We start from the raw sequence: 22,671 nt of genomic DNA on the forward strand, positions 1-22,671 counted from the left end.
TCATCTTCATTACAAAGCGCGGTTTGTTTTATCTCTAATACAGAATGTAATTTCATCTCGCACCGTTTAAGTTGAGGCCTTGTCAGCCGGAGGCAGTTTAACAACTGAAGGTATTTTCTTTGTTTTCTTTCATTATATCAGAGGTGACCAAGTCTTGTTCAGAAAATGTTACACAACAAATTAATTTGAGCAAAGCACTTTGGTTAAACCAGAGGCATTTTAATTGAGTTGAGGATGTAAATCAATTTACTGAAGAAGAAGACAGATCTAATTGAAAAGAAATGTCTATTAAAAGATTAGTGAGGTTTATTGTCTCCAGTCTTTGTCATCAACCAATCCAACTAATGTTTTAATTTCCTTAATGTTATCATTTCTGATGTAATTGGTGCTTTGGCGCCTAACAGGTTTTCCAATTAAATGTTTTGGTTTGGGGCACTGACGGCTTAACCTCACATGGCAAATAGAACCAAATGTTCACTTTTGTGCGTTCCTGCATCGTAGACTTATTCTTCTACTGAAGGCAATGTCTTTTTTTTTTTAAAGGTATAATTGCATTTATGTGAGAAACTTGGTGGCGTGAATCATAAAAAAATAACAATCGTTGGAATTCCTTCTGTGAATTTCCACATGCGGGTGAAGTCCGAGGTATTGAACGCACGCATTTATGTTTGTGTTTTGTTTTCTGTGACCGTGTGGCGTGTCTGTCAGCGCACGTGTGTTTGTGTGCCTGCATGTGTGAGCTTTGAACGGATGCCTGGAAGAAAGCGTCAACGGGTTTGTGGAATTTTGCTTTCGTGGCACAAATGCGATATGAGGTCACCTCGGGCGTTAGTCATTATGAGGGAATGCATTGTGGCCGTTTTTAAGACAGCGGCAGTTGACGGCATCCACAGCGGCCGCGCGCTGAATGCAGGCCTTAGAAAGTTGACTTGAATTGGCCTCAGCGAACAATGTGAACAGTGCAGGTCGGCGAACATTCAACAGCTGGCTGCTGGGGGAGGATTAGAGGCACCTTAGGGGCCTGCTGCTGGTCGACTGTGTTTTTTCCGGGTGTCAAACATAAACAAAGATTTTTCAGCTCAAGCTTTTTTTTTTTTTTTTTAATTATTTGAACATATCAAACCACAAATAAAATCAAAACACACTGATTCAAATTATAATTTAGATCATCTTTAATTTCAATGGTCATCCCGCACAATATCTGTGACTGAAATGTCTGAAAATGATTGTACATCACCTTTATACATGATAATAAACCCAGTGACGCCCGCTTGTATTATTTTTACATGCACATCCTTTCGAGCTAATAGCCGTGAACGTAATTACGGAACAATATATGACTGACAACAGCGGCATTGACAAGATACACATAAAGGAAGTAAGTAATACTGACAGTGATTGGCAAAAAAAAACAAAAAAAAAACAACTCTTGCAGTCAAACATTATCAGGCTGCACTACAGTTCAATAATATGCAAAGCAAGATTACATTTTGTAAACATTTGAAACACAACTACAAACTCTCACTTTGCGGATGCAGATTATAGAAGTAAACACCAATAAAACGGCAGGTGCGCTCCAAATCGCATACCTCTGTATTAAACACCTAATAGTTTGTACACTAAGTGCGTTCCCTCAAAGAATCACGTGGAAATGCGGTGAGGTCTTTTTTTCTTTTTTTTTTTCTTTTTTTTTCCATGTTTTTTTTTTCACTCAACATAGTTCAGATATTGCGTTGAGTGTGGACACTTCAAACCCTAAACACTAAAATGGCAACTTAGCGAAAGTGGTGTAATGTTGTTAGCGTGCTAGCTGACATTAGTATCCATTAGTGAGCTGACGTACTCGTAGCCTCAGAGGCGCTTTTTATCTTTCCTTCAGGAATTAAAATTGTGGTGAATGTTTGCTTTCAGTCAAAATTTCGTGGATGTCACCCAACTCAACCAAACGCAGCCAGATAAACCAGCTTGAAGCAAGTCTTTAATGACATTAAGGCCTGGATGACCAGCAACTTCCTGTTAGAGGAAACAGAGTTTATTATAAAAGAAGCGGAAAATGTTCTGTAGTAGGTTGTCAAAATTAGTTGGTATACTGCACTGAAGTGTACCTAAAAATAGAAGTAGGCGATTTGGGTCACAGCAGCAAGAAACACAACAGTCTAATTTTTCCTCAGCTTGTCGCCAAAAGTCGTCGCCAAAAGTAGAAGGAACAGTACTTTGGACTTGAAATGTATGCGTGTAGTTACAGATCAACAAAAAAAAGATCAATTATTCAACATCAACATCTCACATCACTAAAATGCACTACAAGAGAGGATAAAGTAATACTTTCGGACTCCTTCCGCTTCCAGCCTATAAGTAGGAGGACGTCTTGAACTCCTCGGGAACGTCGCTGTCCAGTTTACAGATCACCTTGTATATGGCCTTCTTCCAAGACGGGTCTGAATCTTTGCCTAAATATATGGCGTTGAAGAACTCGTGCAGGGTGATCTCGGCCACCTCCAGGAATCTGTCTGGAACCTGGAATACAACAGAAAAGGTATTAATGGTAGAGATGGAATAGGTGCGGCAACAGCGAGAAGGAGAACAAGCGCTTCACGTAGCGCACTCCATCTTCCATCGTCTCAAAGTCAAACGTACGAGATGAAGACCTGTAGCACAATTCTTCAAACAGTCCTACTGATGAAAGGGAGCCTGCCTCTTTGTTCTCCAAGCACATACAATGCATGCAACGCTGCCATCATTAGCGTTCATTTACAAGCCTCTTTGATTAGCAGGTCTTGTTTTCTTCAGCCCAAACTGGTAGCCACTGGTGAGCTCTCCTCCCAGGGATCCTAATCTGCTCGGTTAGGCTCCATAAATAAAGCGAGAGTCTCTAAACCACCTGGAAAAATCCTCAGAATCTGAAGATCAAAAATGCTCGAGTGGTTCGATGGGATGATGATGTTGATACGGGGCTTTGATTCGCGTTGGCTAGAATAGCGTGGGTACCCCCGAGTGACGCTACAATAGAGCGGGATGCGTGAAAGGGTCCGAGGGCGCTGCCGGGAGAAACCCCTCCAGCTGCTCCTGTTTCCCATCCACTGACCAGTTAGCACAACAGTTGTTGGCATAAGTTAGTTTTCTTTTCCCCTCATCTCCCGGCACAAAAGCATCCCTGGGAAAGGAATGTCTTGGTCCCAAGGTAAAGAAAACGGTCCCGTCCCTTTCCCACCGAACGGCCGTCTCCCCTCGGAATCCACAGCGTCTTTCTCAGCATTCCGCATCAGTAGCAATCTCAGTCTCGCTCAGGCGTGCCGGTCCTCTAATCCTGAGTTGTTTTAGCAGGATTTCGCGGCTTCCTCTTCCCACAGTTTGATAAAGCATCACTCTGGAGTTTAGATAATGGCTGCAAAAGGGCTAGCCAGCCACAGGTGCAGTGTGACAAACAGGTCAGCACGCGGACATGTGCGGCCGCGTGACGGGACAATTGCGCTCCCGCGTGTTAGTAAGCAACCTCTGGCAAACGTGCTGACTCAAGCGCTCCAAGGCAAGAAGAATGACAGTTTACCAAGTCTGACGCAGGTTGGTTTTCTGAGTTAAATCAAAATTTGCATTTCCGACAATGTTTTTGAAAAGGCCTTCCTTGACTTGTTTTGCTCCCTCCAGGTTTTACATATAAAATTCACAGCTCTGGCAATGTCTTTGTGACATCACCAAGGGCATTGATATCTCAGTATGTTAGTGACGACAATCCCCAGTCGGGTATTCAATCTGCCTTTTGTGACCACCTTGTATTTGTCCCCTGATAACTGTGAAAAGTCCAACAAAGCATCAGGAAGCCTGGACAAAACTTTGTAAGAGGCAGTAAAAAAAAAAACTGTCTATAATTGCTTTTTTTTGTTTTATGGTAAATTAATTGTGCAAGGCTGTAACACTGGAGTTCAGGATGAAAGAATATGGTGTGCGTTCAGAGATTGTATTCTGCAGACCTTGTTTTTAACCAGAGGTCATTTGAATTCCTGGTGCCTTTTTCTATGGTCTCCGACTAGTCTGCCCATTCTGACCTCTGACCCCTGACACCAACAAGGCATTTTCCTGAACACAACTGCTGCTCACTAGATAGTTTCTCTTTTTTAGACCATCCTGTGTGTCAGCCCTAGCGATGCTTGGGGTGATGTTGAGAAAATCCTGGTACATCAGCAGTTTGTGGAATACACAGACCTGCCCGACTCTCAACAACGACGACATTCAGAGTTTCTTCCATGCTCTTTCTTCCGATTTGTCATGCTGGCTTTCAACCTCATCGAGTCTTCTTCATGCATTTAGCATTGTTGCCATGTGATGATGAGCAGATGAGCTTTTGTGTTGAGGAGGAGTTGAACATCAAACCTAAAGAAGTGAACTGACGAGGCTAACCCCTTGGGTTCTAAAAACATGAGACACTTTTGAACAGGTTGTGGTAAAAAAAAAAAAAAAAAAAACTGCCAGCCAGAAACAAAGAAAATATCAAACAAGTTATAAAGAATTTAAACATTAAAAAAAAAAGAATAATATATTTTTATATACAGATTACTCTGCAGTGCGATTAAAAAAGGGTCACAAGTGAAAATCTCTTCATCAGTGTTTTGAAAACCTCAGCCCCTCCTACACAGTGAAAGCTAATCCCTTTGCTATAAGAAATCGGGTGGAATGATCTGCGCACAGGCGCCAGTGTCAAAAGAATGAATGACTAATGGGTGACTCTTACGTGGAAGTCGTTGGCTTTGTTGTAGTGCATGTTCAGTGCCCGGAACAGCTCTGAGTCCCTGCTGACTGTAATGTCGTTCTCATCGTGGGTGCCGTCCACGATGGCCTGCCGGGCGAACTTCTCCATCTGGATGTAGTAGAACTCCCTGAAGTTGCTGAACCACTTGATCAGCTGGGAGGTGATGCATCGGTTGAACTGGAAATAGAAAGAAGAGTCACACAAAGGCCGGCGCCAGCGTGATCTCTGAGCCGAACAATGGCGCTCCAGAAGGCCTTTTGAGAACCTTCCTTGTGGTTAAAAATATGAAAGCAGAGATCATCCTTTTCAGGACAAAGGGGAGCGAGAACACGGGAGGGAGGAAAGTCTGTGATTCTCCGCGCTTCTCAATATTCCATAAACGACTGAAACCTGCGTCCAGTCATCTGTACCTGTAAGGCTGACTGCCTGCCTGTGACTCGACGCGACATTTATTGCTCTGATTCTTTCCCACCAATGTGAAAAAACATCTGTCAGGCCTGTGTGTCTCTAATCTCAGTCTTGACATTAGTCTTGTTATTCTATCTCCTCATCCAGAAAGACGAGGGGGGGAAAGCCTAAGGGCTGGGCAGGCATCAAAGACGCTTCTTCCCTCTGGTGTGGTGGGGTGAGAACGCGGCAGCATAAGGACAGAAGGAAGCTTCCCTCTCATTGACTCGGCGTGATAGGATGGAATCAGACACTGGGATTAGGTGCTCTTTTGTCCAGTGCCACTTCCCACCGCGGGACTGTAAGCAAGGCGGAGACGCTCGCAGGGGCTGCCGCAACTGCATCCTCCCCCCTGACCTCCAGGGGTCAGGGTAGATTGGGAGGGAGAGGCCCTGGCTAGGCGCAGAGATTCAGGGTGTGGGGTGTAGGGGGTACCGAAAGGTATTGGGAGGATAAGAAAGAGAAAAATGGGAAAAAAATAAACTGAAAAGGATTCATCAAATGATGTTGATGGAAGCTCTGGTGATATATTTTTTTAATCTACATAATCATTCTACAGTGCAGCGGAGGGAAAGACATCCACACAGTTAGTAGTTTATTGTCAGCAAAGAATCCAATAGAGGGGAAAAGAAGAAAAGCAAGCAGCATGAAAATGTAGACCGTCAGGGAGTTTCAGTGGATGCTAACGCAAAGTGGACTGGCTGAATCTTGACATCATGAAAGCAGCTTGTCTAAGATATTTTTTTAAGTGATACTTTATATATATATACATATATATATATATATATATATATATATATATATATGTATATTTATATATATATATATATGTATATTTATATACATATGTATATGTAAAAAATTATCAAAATTGTCACAAGAGCTTCCATCAAGTGAGATTTCACTTTTGAGGCAACTGTCCCTTTAAAAGTCCAGTGTGGGTTCTAACAGCTTGAATTTAAGTATTTAAAAACCCGCATTTGTCTTGTAGTTGAAAAAAGCCACCAAAAACATAATTATTAATGCTTTCATTTTCTAATAAAGATTATTTGTATTTGCATAAAAATTGAGCCCGCTTGTAATCGGCGGCCACACTATCAGGCCACCATGTATCTGCATTAATCCCGAGCGTGGATCTGTTGTGGAGTCTCCCGACTTTACCCCGACGTCAAAGAAAGACGCAGCAGAAAATGGGGGGGATTAGCGGCAACATTGTCTGCAGTGTGTTCTGTGCGGCGTTAGACGCGAGCCAGTCTTGCACACTGGGGCCTTTTAAAAAACAAGGCAGCGGGGATGAACAGGATGAAGTGAACAATCGGGGGACGGGGGTAGAAGACAAAAAGACACGGGGAGAAGAAGAGGCACGACACGAGACCAAGGCCAAAAAACACAGGATGTTGTGTTTAGGGCCAGCTCACCGCCGCCTGGTTGCTGCCACACAAGTCTCTAATACCAACTCTCTGTTGACACTCAATAGTAATGCCTTGCCTACAGAGTCCTTTGTCACTCCATTTGCTGACTGGAGTGGCTTTTTTTAAAAGAGAGAATGCCCCTGTATCTCCCTCTGCCCCCAGGACATACTAGCAGCTCAGCGCCTTTGTTATTTAAACCCTCTGCGTTTTTGTTTCTCTCCTCCGACACACTGCTGAATCCCCCCCCCCACCCCCACCCCCCCACCCTCCCCACCCCGTCCCAAACACACACTGGCAAGTCGATACCAGGGAGTCAAACGCAGGGCAAACGATCCTGCAGGATGTTGTACACGTCACTTAAAAAAATAATATTATTATTAATGTCAAAAAAAGAGAATGCACCTTGACATCAGGGAAGAAGGTCTTCAGCACGTTGGAGCTGGGGTAGCGTGTGTAGAAGAACATCAGCTTGGCCTTCTTCAAATGGCTCGGGGTGAGACCCTCCTGGATGTGCACGTTTTCCGCGTTAAGGCAGACACGCCGGCAATTAAATATAGCAGGCAAGCATACAGTCGCGTGCAAAGTGATAGCGGGCCCGAGTATTGTGTTGCTTCAATCTTCGGCTAAATTGAATTTCCCTAAAGAACAGCTCGGCATTAAGCAGGGAGTCAATAATGACCCTAACATGTGCTTATTGGCAAAACAGAATTACGAATTAGATTAGGGATTTTTAATTAGAGAGCAAAGCACTTCATGCCTGGCAGTTATGGAAGCCTGTTTTCAAAATGTTGTGAAAAAGGAGCCCGTCTGATTTAAAGACGACATATGTGGCCATGTTGATCTTTCTTTAAAAAAAAAAAAAAATTTAAAAAGAAAAGACGGGCAATTTTTAGAAAATGAAATGTTACCAAAAAAGATTGATCATCAGGCAATCCACGCCTTGTTGTTTTATGTAATTTATCAAATTTAATTTAAAATTGTGTCAAAATTATTAAACATTTATTACAAGCTGCATTTCTTTTCTTCTTTTTTTCCCCCCCTAACAAATTCAATACCTATTTCAAGTTATTTCCCCCTCGGCGCTGAAGACGCTCAGGAGCGTTTCCTCTGTAGTCCACCACCATGCCTTAGGTCATAATATTTCCTTATCAGGTCACCGCACTACGCATTTTATTGGGGAAGTCTACCTTTGAAATAAGGGCGTTGAGATTATAGATTTATGTGGTATTGTTCAAAGAGAAGCAGGGCTGCGAATCCTTGGTGAATCCTGAGAGGCAACACATTATATTCCTCCCTAATGCTTTCCGACAAGAGGATCAACAAATCTGAATCACTGTGCGACTAATTTGTGGCAATAAATTTGATTATTTGGGAGACGGCATAAATATTATGCTTTACGGTTATCATTTTAAAATTATTTCAACAATTCTGGGAAAAGAGAATTGAAATGCAGGTGTAATTTCGTCACGATAATTGTAGGACGACATGTTTGCAAGATTTTTTCTTTGTTGTTATTGTTGGTGGGTTTTTTTTAGAGAGAATAATAATCTAACCACCTTGTCTTTCAGTCAGATTTTACTGCTGTCGTCTTATGCCCGACTTCATTCACCAGCATTCAGACAAAGGTATCCAACAACAAATGCTCAAGACAAGAGCTCAAGTGTTATGGTTGGCAGGCACTTTTGATTTCCAGCAGCACTCTGATGTGACCTTTTAGATGCACCCCTATCACTCTGATGATGGAGAAATAGATCCTGCACCTTTTCAAGTCTGAAAAAACGATGCTTCCTGAAACAGAAACCGATGCTTTCTCTGCCTTTGAAAAATTGGCTTTTGTTCCTGGCAATTCTTATCAAAGCCTTGTATTCCTTTTTATTTGTCTTTTTCTAAACTTAAAGTCATTACTCTGCTCAGATTAAAGAAGACGCAATAATTTTCCATGGGGCTGGTGAGATCAAAGAAAATATTCTCCTTGAAGTTACGAGAACTGCCCATGCTGCAATGAAAACCAGCCAGCCATTGTTCGGCTGGAAGAGGTGAAATATGTTGGTTTTTTTTTAGTTTGTTTAAAATGAAAAGGTAAATACTGTATATGCGATAGTACAATTCTCAGATATTTAAAATTGAGAGCACAGAACATTTGGATGGAGCGTCCAATTTTCACTATTTTATCAAATGCTCTGGGAAAAATAGAATTGTATGACTTAGAATATAAATCAAGGAAAGCTGGTTATGGTATTAACAGCTCCATTCACTTTCAACATTACTACTACTTTTGTGCTCATTTTCAATCAACACAAGTAAAAAAAAATAAATTGACTATTTTCTACTTTTTCTATATCCAAGGATTATCTGACTGCTCCCTTCCTAATCTGGCATCAGGAGGATGCGCAAGGACAAAGTGGACTTTTTGAATGGAAAGGATATGTTTAGGGACATGTAGGGGTTCCGTTCAGCCATGCTCTGCAGCTCACCGCATTCGATCTTGACGTGTGGCAGACACAGACTGTCGACAGTCACTGCCCCCAAGGCGGAGGGGCGAGCGTGGTGCCCGAGGTGGCTTGACGTCACCTTGGACCTCATGGCGATGCTTTCCCAGGGAAGCTCCACCGTGTCTGGTGAGGTTCTGTCCAGAGTAGGGGGCATACAAGGAAGACCCCCAAAGTTGGTATGGGGCCCGTACTTGAGGAGGTGTTCCAGGATCTGGTTGTCGTGCAACGGGGTGCTGTAGTTGAACTGGAACGGGGTCTGGTGCACAGGATAGGGCCTCTTCACGGTCGGGGTGACTGAGCTCAGGGGGGTCACGGCCGGCTTGCGGACCACCAGGGACAGCGCCTCCGTCTGGTCCTGTGGGCTCTCAGCCTCTGAGCTCTCGTAGTACTCCAGGGAGTGGGGTCTCCCTGCCGCCTCCTCGGCCTGGGGATGCTCCTGGGCAGAGCCGCCCTGCTGGCTCTTCCTGTCGCCGCCCATGCCGAGGTGCATCTCTGGGGAGGAGCACATTCGCTGCTGAGGAGACAGGTCCAGCCCGGCGGTGGACGCCTTCTTGAACACCCTGTCCACGCAGTCATTCACAGCCCTGGCGAGCTCTTGCTTCAGGGCTTCCTGGAGGTTCTGGCTCTCTCGCTGGTGCAGCAGATAACCAGCCACTTTCATTTGGTCTTTGCACTCGGCAGCCCCCCGGCCGCTCCTCCTGTCAAAGTCGTCCTCGCTGCCCACGAAGAGTGACGCCACCTTGTCCCCCAGGACGTCGAGCTCAACAGCCACCCCCGTCTCGTCTCTGTCGTTGTGTTCCGCGTCGTCCTGTTTGTAGACCTGCAGGAACTTTTCCTGGAGCTGCCGCAGGAGCCTCTGCATGCTGTGTAGCTGCTCTTTGAGCTTGTGACACTCTTCATCCTTGGCTGTACATTTCTCACTGTTGCTGCTTCTTCTGCTCGCCGGTCCACCGACGCTGTGTTCCTGATGCTGCGGCAACCTCTGTTTCCGTTTGTTCTCCCTGTAGGCCTCCCTGGCCTCCCTGGTGTCTTTGGTATCTGGTGTCTCAGGCTTCTCAGGCTCTCCGTGGTGCCTGCTGTTGGGGGAACCCGCCATCACCCGGATGATGTTCTCCACTCTGGCCCTCTTGGCCTGCAGGTGGTCAGTCACAGGATGATCACCCTCCAGATTGGGCCCCGTGGAAACGTGAGTGCTCGGAGAGGCAGCTTCCACGGTGCTGTCCTTGGAGGAGACGCTGCTCTGGTCCTCGTGGTTGGAGTCAGCAGCAGTCGAGGAGGAAAGGTAGAAATGGCTTTCATCCAGTGTCCTCTTGCTGTGGATGGTCTTGCGGAGGAGTTGGGAGATGATGGATCCGTTGGAGTACGAGGAGAGAGGCTCATCGTAGACGTTTCTACGAAAGCAAGGCATCATGGCATCGGGTTTGTCATCCTCCAAGCAGCCTTCACCAGAGCTGTGCATGTTCTGGTCGGGATGACTGAGGTTCATGTCGCGGGGAAATACTAATCTGGGTGGCAGAGTGAAGTGGACTGCAGGTCTCTGGAATTAGAAGAAAGACAAAACATGTAAGAAACTAAATAATGAAAATAGATTTTCTTGTTTTTGATTTTTCTTTTCTTATCCTTTAATTAAAAACACATCTGAATGTTTAAGGGTTCACCAGTTTTAAAACACTGGAATTTAAGCAAACAGTTTTTTGTTTTTTTTTTAAATTGCATTCCATGGAGTTGTCTCTATGACTGCTGTGGACAGTAAGAGACAGTTCTTTTGAGTGATTATGAATGAATTGTCAATAGATTTGTAATGAGCATGTAACTATTCTGTAACCGCACCCTGTTTTATTTACAGATAGAAAAGAACAGTCTTTTCTATCTATCATGTAAAAAATTGACATGAATTCAAAGCTGTGAGTAGCGTTCCACGGCTCCAAGTTCTCCATGATTTTGACAATGTGTACGTGTCATGTGTTTTATCTCCCAAGGTAAGGGAGATGTGGCCTGAAGTCAATGTTGGTTTAGTGGCCGTGATCAGTCACAGTTGCCAAACTCGCAAAGTTTCATGCCAATCAAGCACAAAACAGGAAGTTACAACAGCTTCCTGGTCCAACATCTAGAAAATAATAACTCACACTGCTGTGCCACCTCGCACCCGATGAGGCCCTACGTCACTGCAATTTGACGCTGCACTGCAGCCTGCTTAGCAGATTGGTAACGCCATTGACACTGCTGATCTGTCTAGGTATGGAAATGTTAGCAGTCTAACGTACAAAACTGAATATTTGTATTTGTATTTGTATTACAAATGATGAATGTTCCCATCATGACAGATTCCCACCTGTGCTACCTGAGCTTCATGACTGTCAGGTTGACAATACAAGTCAATGTAGTCACTTCCCCAGTGCATTTGCGGAGGCTTTTGTGAAGATTTGGCAGCATTCACACATGAAAAAGAGCGACAAACTGTCAATTAAATTCTTGTGTGTTTAATTCGCTGCAAGTCTTTAATCGTTCTTCCTTATTTCTTAAATATTCTGTGGCTCTGTGGTCCACTACAGTGAGCATACTATAACATTAAAAGATATAAATTAATAAATTGTAGGGTGTTGGACGATGACAACACACATTGGGCAGCAGTAATTATTTGCCTTATTATTACTACCGCACATTGCCGGGTTATGATAGCGTTCTTTCACTCAAGTTGACTGAATGAAAGCTCGTTTGAATAACAACACTGAAAAGAGCCAGAATGAGCACTTGATTCAAAATATCGCTCCAAGAAACTTGTGCCTCATGGTGCCGTACATATGTCAGCCATGTCATCCTGATCCAGTTGTCTGCTCCAAGAAGAGGGCACTGTTTTGGCATAAGTTTCTAAAAATGAAAGTTTATACTCTTACAGGGGTTGCCTGCTAAACTTGGCAAGTTTTTTCAGACGGACAAGGCCTCCATTTTTAAGGTTTAATGTGATAATAATAATAATAATAATAATAATAACAATAATAATAATAATAATAATAATAATAATAATAATAATAATAATAATAACTTACGTAAACCTGTCAGAGCTCAAAATCAAAATGTGAGCATTTAAGACACTCACATAAATGCTAATGTCAAGTCTAGTTGTCAATGTACTGGGCATGCCGGAGACAATTTATTGTGACGGTAACATTCACAACTGTATAGTTTTGTAAAGAATACCTAACTTAGTATTTTTGGATGTTTTCATACATCACTGAGAGTGGTGGAGGGTGCCATCGTGTCTGAGGTACCACAGCACTGTGATGCAGCCAGCACCACGTGTGCAATTCAAATACGTTATTTATTGCTTCTAAATGAGGAAAATGCCATTTATTTTTTATTTTTTTAAGATTGCATTTCTTTTTTCTATGTTTAACGGGGCTTCCCGCCAAACTTTTTCGCGGACGCTCGAAACGCAGTTCTCCATAGAAGATGTGAAAGAACGTTGTGTGTGTGCTTGGACACGAAAGAAAACCACCATTTAGCTTCAACTCACAAACAGAGCAAATACGAGCGTCACGTTTGTATATTCTAGAAATTTCTTACACACACACACACACACACACACACACACACACACACACACACACACACACACACACAAATCATTTTATTTAAATAAATGTTCTGTGTTTTTGCAATCTCAAGAAATGATCAAGACATTGTAACAAACAAAAAAAAAGACTAATTCAGCCCAATGTTCAGTCTAAATGACTTCCAAGAGTTGTTTTTGAAATAATTTACGCGCTGCAACAGAGACGCACACAATAGACGGCAGGAGCCTCGTTAAACTTATTAAAAACCCTCCTGCGTTTGGAACAGAATGTGTGCACTTGAAAGAGATTTCAACACTGAACAACAAATTAAATATTAAGACCTTTTTTTTTCTTTTTTCTTTCTTTTTTTTTTAAGATTTCTTGCTTTTCATGTATCGTTCAATACACGAAAACCGTCAGAAAAAATAAAACACGGTGCTTTGAGAGTTGTAAAAATCAGCGTTGTTCCACATAACAATACCTTACAGCAATATTTAAAGGTGATTATGTCCACTTCTAATTTGTCATGTGGATTGTAATTTAATCTAATTTTTAACATCTCTGTAGTGCCCGTATAAGAGCAAGAATTTACAGGTAAGTCTACTAATGACAAATATATAAGGGAACTTTTTGGACAACTGTAAATAAAATAAATTAAAAAAATAAATAAATAAAAAAAAAACACAATATGAAGCATCCTAATAAGCAACATAGACGTAAACGTGAAACAGTCCTATAAGTAAATTCTTCAGAACTTAGTTTACGTGTTCATATGTCAAACCACATCCTGAGTGTAAGTAGCTATGCCAGTAAACTGATCGTCGTCGTTGTTGTTGTTGTTGTTGTTGTTGTTGCTGCTGCTGCTGCTGTTTTAAAATAACAATTAAACGCGAGATGAATTCCGGTCATGCAAACGCTGAATCGTCCCTGAGGACCGCAGGCTCGCCGCGGTACACACAGGCGGAGTGAGTGTCGGTGACGGGACCTTACCTGTTGCGCTGAGACGAGGCGCCGAGCTGATGGCCTGCGCACACTGAGTTGGAGGAGAGCGGCGGCGCGCCACAGTCGGTGCAGAGCGCGGAGCAGAGGCGTGGCCACGGTGAAGGCAGTGAGGTGGTTGCAACCTCACCGCCTCCAAAACTCTTTCCACAGAGGAAATAGTTAGCAGTAGCCTCCACTGAAGAAGGTCTAGCCTCCTGCTAGAATTGCCATCAATTATGATCTTAACATTTACATATATCCCAATTGCAGGGTGCATGATTAACAGTACAAATGTTGCATTACTAATATAGATTCTTTTTCTATTTGTGTTTTCTAATTTGACAGCCCAGAACCTATAAGACACAAATTCCTCTTCCTTTGGCTATTTCCCAGGCTGTCCTTCTGTCTGAACTTTAATGTGTAAAAAAAAATAAAATAAAATTATAATAACATTATACCCATTCATCCATCCATTTTCTACACTTGACTTTAGGGTCACAGAGTCGATGCCTATCCTAAACAAGGGCGAAGTGGGGGGTTACACCCTGGGCAGGATGCCACTTATAAACGCAACAAACAACAATGTCTTTGGACTGTGGATGAAGTTGGAGTACCCAAAGAGAACCCAAGCAGCTGAAAGGAGAACATTTAACACGCAACCATTTTCATGGCAGGTGACAGCGCAGAACTCTGTCCCACCATAACAGTCCACAAAAGCTTCATCTGTGCTCTTGTATCTGCCAACATGCAGTTGTAATTAACTAGAACTCGCATTTTGTATGGTTATTCTAGTAAGCCAACAGGCACAAGAGTAGTACTCAAATTACCTCAAATGAACAGAAGATGGCAGCTGTGAAAAACGTTGATTTAAATGTCCCTAAAGCTATAAATATGAAGCACAAGTGTTATGTTTTTGTTGTGTTTACTTGTTGTCCACTATCTAGACAAAAGAGCCCACTAAATGAAGAAAGAGAGTATTTCTTGAGACTTTAGGGGCCCAAAGTAACATACCCCATTAGTATCCACAGATGACCATCAGACAAAAAGTGTTTAAATAACACAAAAACCGTCCCAAAAGTGTCACAAGAACTCACTGACCAACAGCAACACACCACCAGCTTATCTTCTTTGAAGGCAAGTGTAACAATGGTACATGGTAGTTCACATCCTGGACAGAAAACATTGTTTTTCAGACAGGCAGCTGTTATGCCACAATGAGTGATCGTAAACTGGCACTTATGGGCATGTTGTTACAGCTGTATAAATATTACAACTGTACATCATACCTCGTGGATGTTGATACTGCACCTCGGTCTTGTGGTCAGAAGTGTCATTTCCACTTGACAATGTTTCCTGCTTCTGACTTTGAAGGTCCTTTTGGTGGGTCTGTGTCCCAGATTGTTTACATAACATATGGTTATGGTGTTACAGGGGATGCAGTGGATGCAGTGGACACCGTTACAAGGTGTAACATGCTTTTCTTTAATCTCTGCTGTGTGCATAACAGTGACTAGGTGTCAGCTCCACACCCCCGCCAGTTACACTTGGTTTAACCCAGACTACTTCCGCAGTTCTTGCGCCTGCCCACTCTTGGCGAGAGCAAAGTTTCTCTTCCGCTGACAGGTTGCTGTCACACAGCCACCATGCTATCCCATTCCCGGTGTGTCACCCGGAGTTTTGGCCGTTCCCTTTCGGCCCTACGTCAGGTAGGCAACGGGCAACCAAGCACCAGTCGTGACTGGAGCCTTCGCTGCGTTCGGCTCGAGGGTTAAGTCGCACGTTCCTCCGCTGTAGCAGCTCTCTTGGAGGTAGCATTAGCATTAGCTCGTTAGCCAGGGCAGGCCACGGACAGGCCGTAACATTGGAAGCCAAGGACAGAATGACACTTTCCCTCTTCAGGGCATTTATGCTATCTCAACTAAAGAAACAGTTTCTATTCGGTCCCCCCGCGTTTTGATGTCAATATTTTTTAGTTTAATCAACTGACTTAAAATTGGGTTCTTAATAAGTGCTAATATTCAGGTAATGCATTTTAGTCATGCACCAAGTACGAGTATGTAATCTCTGCAAAGATACGATTTCCTGAAAACATCAGATAAACTATGGCCTGTGGAAATGAAAAGTCTAAAATGTGTGTTTAATTGGTAGAAATGGGTACTTGTTTTGCAAGGCTTTCACACTGCATTAGAAGCTAACGCATCAAAGTCAAATGTCACTCGGGAGCGTCCACTTGTCAACTAATCCTTTAGAATGGGGGTTAAGCACTTGACATACTGGTTTTGGATCAGTAGCTCGACTAGAGCAACGTTAATCAAAGTTACTAATTTGATTTCAATGGATAGACAAACTGATATTGTCTTCTATGTCAAAGGTCAAAGCTCACTCCTGACCTTTCTCCAGTTATTGATTAAATACCATTAAATGCAAGTAATGTAATCACCTATCAGATGTAATGTGCATCCCAAAGGGAATTTAAAACCAAACATTTAAAATTTTGCAATTGATTTCATTTTCATGGATGTTTACCAAAAAAAATTGAACATGATATGAATAAGGACAGTTTTGGTAATATGGACTGTCCTTCTCTACAGGGAAACAATGTGTTCGCTCGTCGGGCCACGACAGGTATGAAAGCTTCCTTCCTTCCAATTCTCAAGTTAGACTCTGTTTTTTTCATAATACATCTGTTAGTTTTCTGCTAACACATTGTTCATATGAAAATTTTCTGCAGCTCTCTCAGTTACCCATTCTATCCCCCTCAACGACAATGTGTAAGTATACTAACTTAATAAGTTAGAAATAAATACATTTATTAAATTGGATGTTTTTAGCTTATAACTAAATCCCTTCCCACCTCACTATCACAAAATTAAGCCCATCAGCTTTATGCATTTTCACCCCTGCTGTCCACATTAAACCAAAGAAATATCTATGCGCATGAGGACAGACAAACAATTGCCACTTTCACGTGCAAGCTTTGTCTAATAACGTTCTCTTTAATTATCTTTAGAAAATCTCACGTCCGATCCAACGTTTTTCAAATCCAGTTCTTCAGGACTTCTGTTGCATTTAGTAAGTTTGAACTTCAAAACATAGATTTCCACAGTTAAATCTCAAGGATCACCACTAATGTGCACATTGCAAAAAATGTATTTTTTTCTCTCCAGGAAATGAGGTGGTCACAGTTAAGACCCCTGCATTTGCAGAGTCTGTCACAGAGGGGGACGTAAGGTGGGAGAAAGGTAACTCGTTTTACTAATGAACACAGATTCATGTGACATATGTAACTTCAATTGATTACCCAATTATATCAGTATTGTTGATATGTATTTTGTTTAATCAAAATTGTGTTAAAAAAAATGTATAAAGGTAGTTTGCAAATCAAGAAAGCAGTTTTTTTTTTCCTCTGCCGTACAATGGTAAAGGACATTACACAATTGTTAGGCGTGTCCTCTTAGTCCGCCGCTATGCAGCACATGTAACGCCTATACGACAAATCCCAGAATGCTCTGCTAGTATTCTGGCAGACTACTTACTTTAACAGACTATAAATAACGTTTCCATGATGCACTTTTTCTTGCTACTCCAAGGCATAAGCTTGAATGGTTGCACGTTAATTGAAGGATATTACCATTACTTAATTCAGTGGTTCTCAAACTTTCTCTGTTACGCCCCACCTTGGAGGAAGAAAATTTTTCATGCCCCCCTTCCCCCCCAAATTTGGGGCTCGAAATTTGATGTGGCTGTGTCCTGAGGAATCCCGATGAACCTGCAAGTGGCCCCATGTCTCTAGGTCAAAGTTGACTTTTGACCCCATAGACTTGCATGGCATTAGGGTTAGCGATAAGGCTGGAATTAGGGTTAGGGTTAGGGTTACTGCTGGAATTGGGGTTAGGGTTTCGGGGTTCCTCATGGGCTAGAAGCCCCAAATTTGATGTGGCTGTGTCTTGAGGGATTCCGATGAACCTGCAAGTGGTCCCATGTCTCTAGGACAAAGTTGACTTTTGACCCCATAGACTTGCATGGCATTAGGATTGGTGTATTACTGCTCATTTATTTTTAAATGTGTTATTAGCTACTGGAAAAATGTTACCGTTGACATTTAAATCAGAAGGCTGCAATTATTAAATAATTTAATGATGAATAAGATTTTATTTATTTTGATGTATTTTATTCATTTAAAATTTGATTTTGCTTCTACATAGTATGAAGTCATTTATTGTATAGTATTAATCTTTGCTTGTTCCATATTCTGGTTGAGGGGCAAAACTTGTTTGGGTCTATATAAAAAGGTTCACTGTTCTATCTGGAGGAAGAGTTTTTTTCAATAAATATCTACGTTGGAGAGAAGAGTATTCTCTTCTCTCTCAGATATTCAGAGATTTCTGTCAGTTAACTTGTTGGCCCAACCTCATCAAGATGTAGACAATCCTCTATATTTGTATTCTGATTGTCATCCTTTTATCTCCACAGCTGTTGGAGACACAGTCGCAGAAGATGAGGTGGTGTGTGAAATTGAGACTGATAAGGTAAAGTTGAACAGTTCTAATAGTCTTTCTTTTCATTCACTGTAAATATTTGCTTTTGACCTGTGACCTGTTCCTGTAAGAAATCATAGTTTTGTGTTACGACCGGAATGGAAAGTTGCAGAGCAAAATGATCCATACATACTTTCATATTTCCACATGAATAACAGCATGGGTTTATACTTTAAATGTTCTTATTTTCTCAGACCTCAGTGCAGGTTCCATCTCCTGCTGCAGGAGTGATAGAGGAGCTTTTGGTCCCTGATGGGGGAAAGGTGGAGGGTGGAACTCCGCTCTTCAAGCTTCGAAAAGGAGGTATTAAATGTCTCATATCTCCTGAAAAAACATCTGGAACTATATTTTAGAGGGAGGATTTAAACAAGTAGTTGAAGATTTAATCTCAGTTCCTGTTTTCCTTCTCACCTCCGCGTTCAGCCGGCACACCAAAAGCTGCGGAGGCTCCAAAAGCCGAGGCCCCGGCTGCTGCTGCCGCCCCCCCACCGCCGTCTGCTGCTCCCCCTCCCCCGCCGCCTCCCCCTCCCTCAGCTGTGGGCCCCATTCCCACCACTATGCCCCCTGTGCCACCTGTGCCAGCACATGCTATGGACACTAAACCAGGTTAGTTTTAACGAGACAGACGGTCCGTGTCATGTGAGAACTGTTTTGGTTTGCGTCCATGCTCTTGACCTCTAGCTCACACGATTAATCATCGTTCAGCTTCCTGCAGGACCTGGTTGTCCTCCAGCACAACTCAGCTGATGCTTCTCCTTTGTCTTTGTCTTAGTTTCGGCCATCAAGCCCACTGCTGCCGCGGCTGCACCAGCAGTCTCAGCGGAGGCTGCAGCTAAAGGAGCCAGGACAGAAAGCAGGGTAAAGTCTGAACTCCTACTTTTAGGATTGTTTCAATCAATTTGATCTGCTGGAGATGGGGTGAAGTTGGGAAGTGTGTACTGAGTTTATTTTTTATTTTTATTTTTTGGATCAGGTAAAGATGAACCGCATGAGGCTGAGGATTGCTCAGAGACTGAAGGAAGCGCAAAACACCTGCGCGATGTTGACTACGTTTAATGAGGTCGACATGAGGTAGGAAATTCTAATTTTGTCGACCTATATTGTTAAACCAAAGCTACTATTTTAGAGGTGAAAATGTTTTGTGCTACATTCTCAACTAAATTTAAGCAACATAAGGGCACAACCAAAAGTAAACTGTAAGGAGCGTATTTTAATTTTGTGGCCACGTACATTTTGCGCTTGTGCTAAAAGCTAAAATCTCCCTCGCACCAATGGTTCCAGACTGGGATCTACCCTGCAGGAAGAGCTTTCGGAAACCCGATATCCTCTTAAACACTGGAATGTAAATATTTGGTCATAATGCCATCTAAAACGAAGATAAGAATTGTTAAAACCGATTTTATTAATTTACAAGGAAATGTTATTGTCTGCACTTGCCCCCTGCACTGGAGAGGACACTTTGAGGATTTCTCTTACCCGCAAATGTGTGGTGTCGGCTTTCGGCTATTCAGGGTTTTCTGTGCATCCTAATTTGATTGACATTGACGGTCTGGAGGAAGACTTCACAGGCCGGGGCTCATCTGGAGCCGAAGGAGCTTGTCAGAGCAGGAGGCTGGGGCATCTGTAGGGGCCCGCAGAGACCTGCGCTCTGAGTGGAAGAGCTGTCTCAACCGATATGGGCTTTTATGACAGCCCAATAAGATTTACAGGCTCTAGAAAGTGAAGATTTTTATCGCTTCTTCTCTCCTTTCTCGGAGAGTCTGTGTCTTGGGAGGGGCTAATCATGTTAGTGGAGAAACCCTAGAGCTTCAACATGGTTAGAGACAGGAAAACAAACAATTAAAAAGAGCGATACAAGAGAAAAATGAGCAATAGGGAAAGTATTATCAGAGTGGTTTTAATAGATTAATTTTGCACTATCTGTAAGAGCGGGGTGTTTTTTGTAAGAGCCATCAAAAGTCTGCTTTGCTTTTTGATCGGAATGAATACAAGTTGGCATTATTTGCTGGTTAAATGCTTGAGCATATTTAAATAGGTATACATAATTATCTCTCATATCACTTGAACTAAATTTCATATCATTGAATGCTGTTTCATGAGTACATGTTGTGTGATTGTACATTTTTAAGGCTTTCTGATACATCGGTGCCAGGTTTAAATATAGTTGGTGTTCGTGCAAAAATCTGCAGCATTCATGAATACGGGTACTGACATTTTGCTTTGTGTGTTTTTAACTGTCCCAAGGTTTGATTTTTACATTAATTCCCCTCCAATCTAAAGTTTTCTTTAGGCTTCACTCCTTGTTGCCCTCATGGTCATTGTTAGCTGATCCAAATGTCTCACCTGTTTCCTGCCAGCAACATTACCGACATGAGGAAGGCTTACAAAGACGCCTTCCTGAAAAAGCACAACATGAAGTTGGGCTTCATGTCTGCATTTGTGAAGGCTGCTGCCTACGCTCTGGCTGACCAACCTGCTGTCAACGCTGGTATGTAGCTAAACGTTACCTATAATGCGACTTCTGAAATGGTGTCAGCCTGTATGACGCTTTGCATTTGTGGTGTCAGGCTGCCAAGTCTGCCCACCACGTCTGCTGACGAACGATTCATGTTTCGGTGCTTTAATGCCAAACCTCAAAACCACCCACAACTTATTTACTGCTTTTGGCCCACCCTGACCTAATTTAGAGACCACAGCGAAGCATGAAGCGACTTCTCTTTCTGGTTATGTTAGAATTAAAATAGATTAAGGGCATGGAAAGAGAGAATGTCAGAGGCAGAAAGGAAACTGGTGTTTGCAACTCATTTTAAGTTTAGGCAAAATTAATGCTATCGTAAATGCTGTTTCTGTTTTCATACCAAACCTTTCTCTGTCTTTTCAGTTATTGACGACACAACTAAAGAGATCGTGTACAGGGACTATGTTGACATCAGTGTGGCCGTAGCCACTCCGAAGGTAACGCAAGTGTATTATAATGTAGTCGGACGTTGTTCTTTTGTGTGTTTTGGTTTCTGTCTTTTTTTTTTGTTTGAAGTAATAAATAATAAAATGCAGTGAATTAATTCCCTAAAAGTGAAAAGCAGACTCAGTAGTGTGACTTTTCTCACAGGGCCTGGTGGTTCCAGTCATCCGGAATGTAGAGGGTATGAATTTTGCTGATATTGAGAAAGCCATCAGCTTGCTTGGGGAAAAGGTAATACTTTGCAATTTTTTTTGTCTTTTTATTGCTAGTACTATTTCTTTCATTATTATTTTATCCTTTCTTATAGAGGTGACACTTTTGCAGATGCAACATTCACATTTAACACGGTGATGCGTTTGTAGGCCCGTAAGAATGAACTGGCTGTGGAAGACATGGACGGAGGAACCTTCACCATCAGCAACGGCGGCGTGTTCGGATCCATGTTCGGTACACCTATTATCAACCCGCCACAGTCGGCTATTTTGGGCATGCATGGCATCTTCGACCGGCCCGTCGCAATCGGTGGCAAGGTAGGAATCCACCTTCTGTTCAGATTCATAAAAACATACCTGCAGTTTTTTTTTTCAAGTCACGTAAATGTAAGGGTTATTTTTTGTTAAAGCTACAGATATGAAAATGGGCTTTTGACGGCGCTCGCTCCTATGCCATACGTTTTTTGAACTACTGTGTATTTCTAAATTCTGTCGCATAATGTCATTCTTTCCCAGGTGGAGATCCGTCCCATGATGTATGTCGCCCTGACATACGACCATCGTCTGATCGACGGAAGAGAAGCGGTTACTTTCCTGCGCAGAATCAAGTCCGTGGTGGAGGACCCCAGGGTGCTGCTACTTGACATGTAAACCCTCCTAAACGCCAGGCCAAGTCATGTAAACCATACTACGCAAACAGTGGCAGTGGTCACCTGTGGACCGTTACAGAAATACTGCAGGTAAAAGGTTGTTGTATTGGTTATCTAACGAGACAAATTCCTTTTTTTCTCTTAGTTAACCAATACAAGAATTCCATAGCAGTGGAATAGATATGATTTAGTGTTGGAGGGTTCTGGGGTTCCTTGGTGCTGGTCTCTGGATCATAAATAAAAATTCTATATTATGTGCGCCATATGTCATTTTCTACATACAAAGTGAAACATTTTTCCACTTAATGCTAGATGATTTAAAAATAAACGCTAGATAAAGGCCATGGTCAATTTGTTATTTTGTCGAGGGAAGAACAATGAGCACACATTGGCCCCAAAGCCATTAAACATGATGTTCTTAAATGTCCAACGTGAAATAATCCTCAAGATATATATGCCACCTGTTTGACAAAAAAAATCATGTTAATGCTGTGTATGAATGAATATTTAAGAGAAGAAAGTTTTAAACAATAAAAGCTGCATTGCTCAATGATCCTTTTCGTGTGTGTGTGTGTGTGTGTGTGTGTGTGTGTGTGTGTGTGTGTGTGTGTGTGTGTGTGTGTGTGTGTGTGTGTGTGTGTGTGTGTGTGTGTGTGTGTGTGTGTGTGTGTGTGTGTGT

The 22,671-nt window shown here is 42.5% G+C and overlaps 2 protein-coding genes across 2 annotated transcripts; one reads left to right on the plus strand and one right to left on the minus strand.

Annotated features, from left to right (window-relative positions):
• Positions 1-1,122: 1,122 nt before the first annotated feature.
• Positions 1,123-14,017, minus strand: prox2 (prospero homeobox 2). Its single transcript, XM_076018250.1, has 5 exons — positions 13,640-14,017; positions 9,031-10,632; positions 7,006-7,113; positions 4,727-4,921; positions 1,123-2,517 (listed from the first exon to the last, which is right to left on the minus strand). Exons 2-5 carry the CDS (start codon positions 10,579-10,581, stop codon positions 2,350-2,352), a joined length of 2,022 nt encoding a protein of 673 aa, XP_075874365.1. The 5' UTR covers positions 10,582-10,632; positions 13,640-14,017; the 3' UTR covers positions 1,123-2,349.
• Positions 14,018-15,199: 1,182 nt separating this feature from the next.
• dlst (dihydrolipoamide S-succinyltransferase) lies at positions 15,200-22,545 on the plus strand. The gene is made up of 15 exons (XM_076018251.1): positions 15,200-15,336; positions 16,222-16,255; positions 16,362-16,401; positions 16,641-16,702; positions 16,798-16,872; positions 18,104-18,159; positions 18,363-18,471; positions 18,592-18,774; positions 18,941-19,026; positions 19,142-19,239; positions 20,526-20,656; positions 21,050-21,123; positions 21,278-21,361; positions 21,493-21,660; positions 21,859-22,545. Exons 1-15 carry the CDS (start codon positions 15,274-15,276, stop codon positions 21,991-21,993), a joined length of 1,398 nt encoding a protein of 465 aa, XP_075874366.1. The 5' UTR covers positions 15,200-15,273; the 3' UTR covers positions 21,994-22,545.
• The last annotated feature ends 126 nt before the right edge of the window (positions 22,546-22,671 follow it).

Source organism: Nelusetta ayraudi, unplaced genomic scaffold, assembly GCF_046127955.1.
Source record: "Nelusetta ayraudi isolate G7.1 ecotype Tasmania unplaced genomic scaffold, CSIRO-AGI_Nayr_v1 ptg000007l, whole genome shotgun sequence".
NCBI classification, from domain to species: domain Eukaryota; kingdom Metazoa; phylum Chordata; class Actinopteri; order Tetraodontiformes; family Monacanthidae; genus Nelusetta; species Nelusetta ayraudi.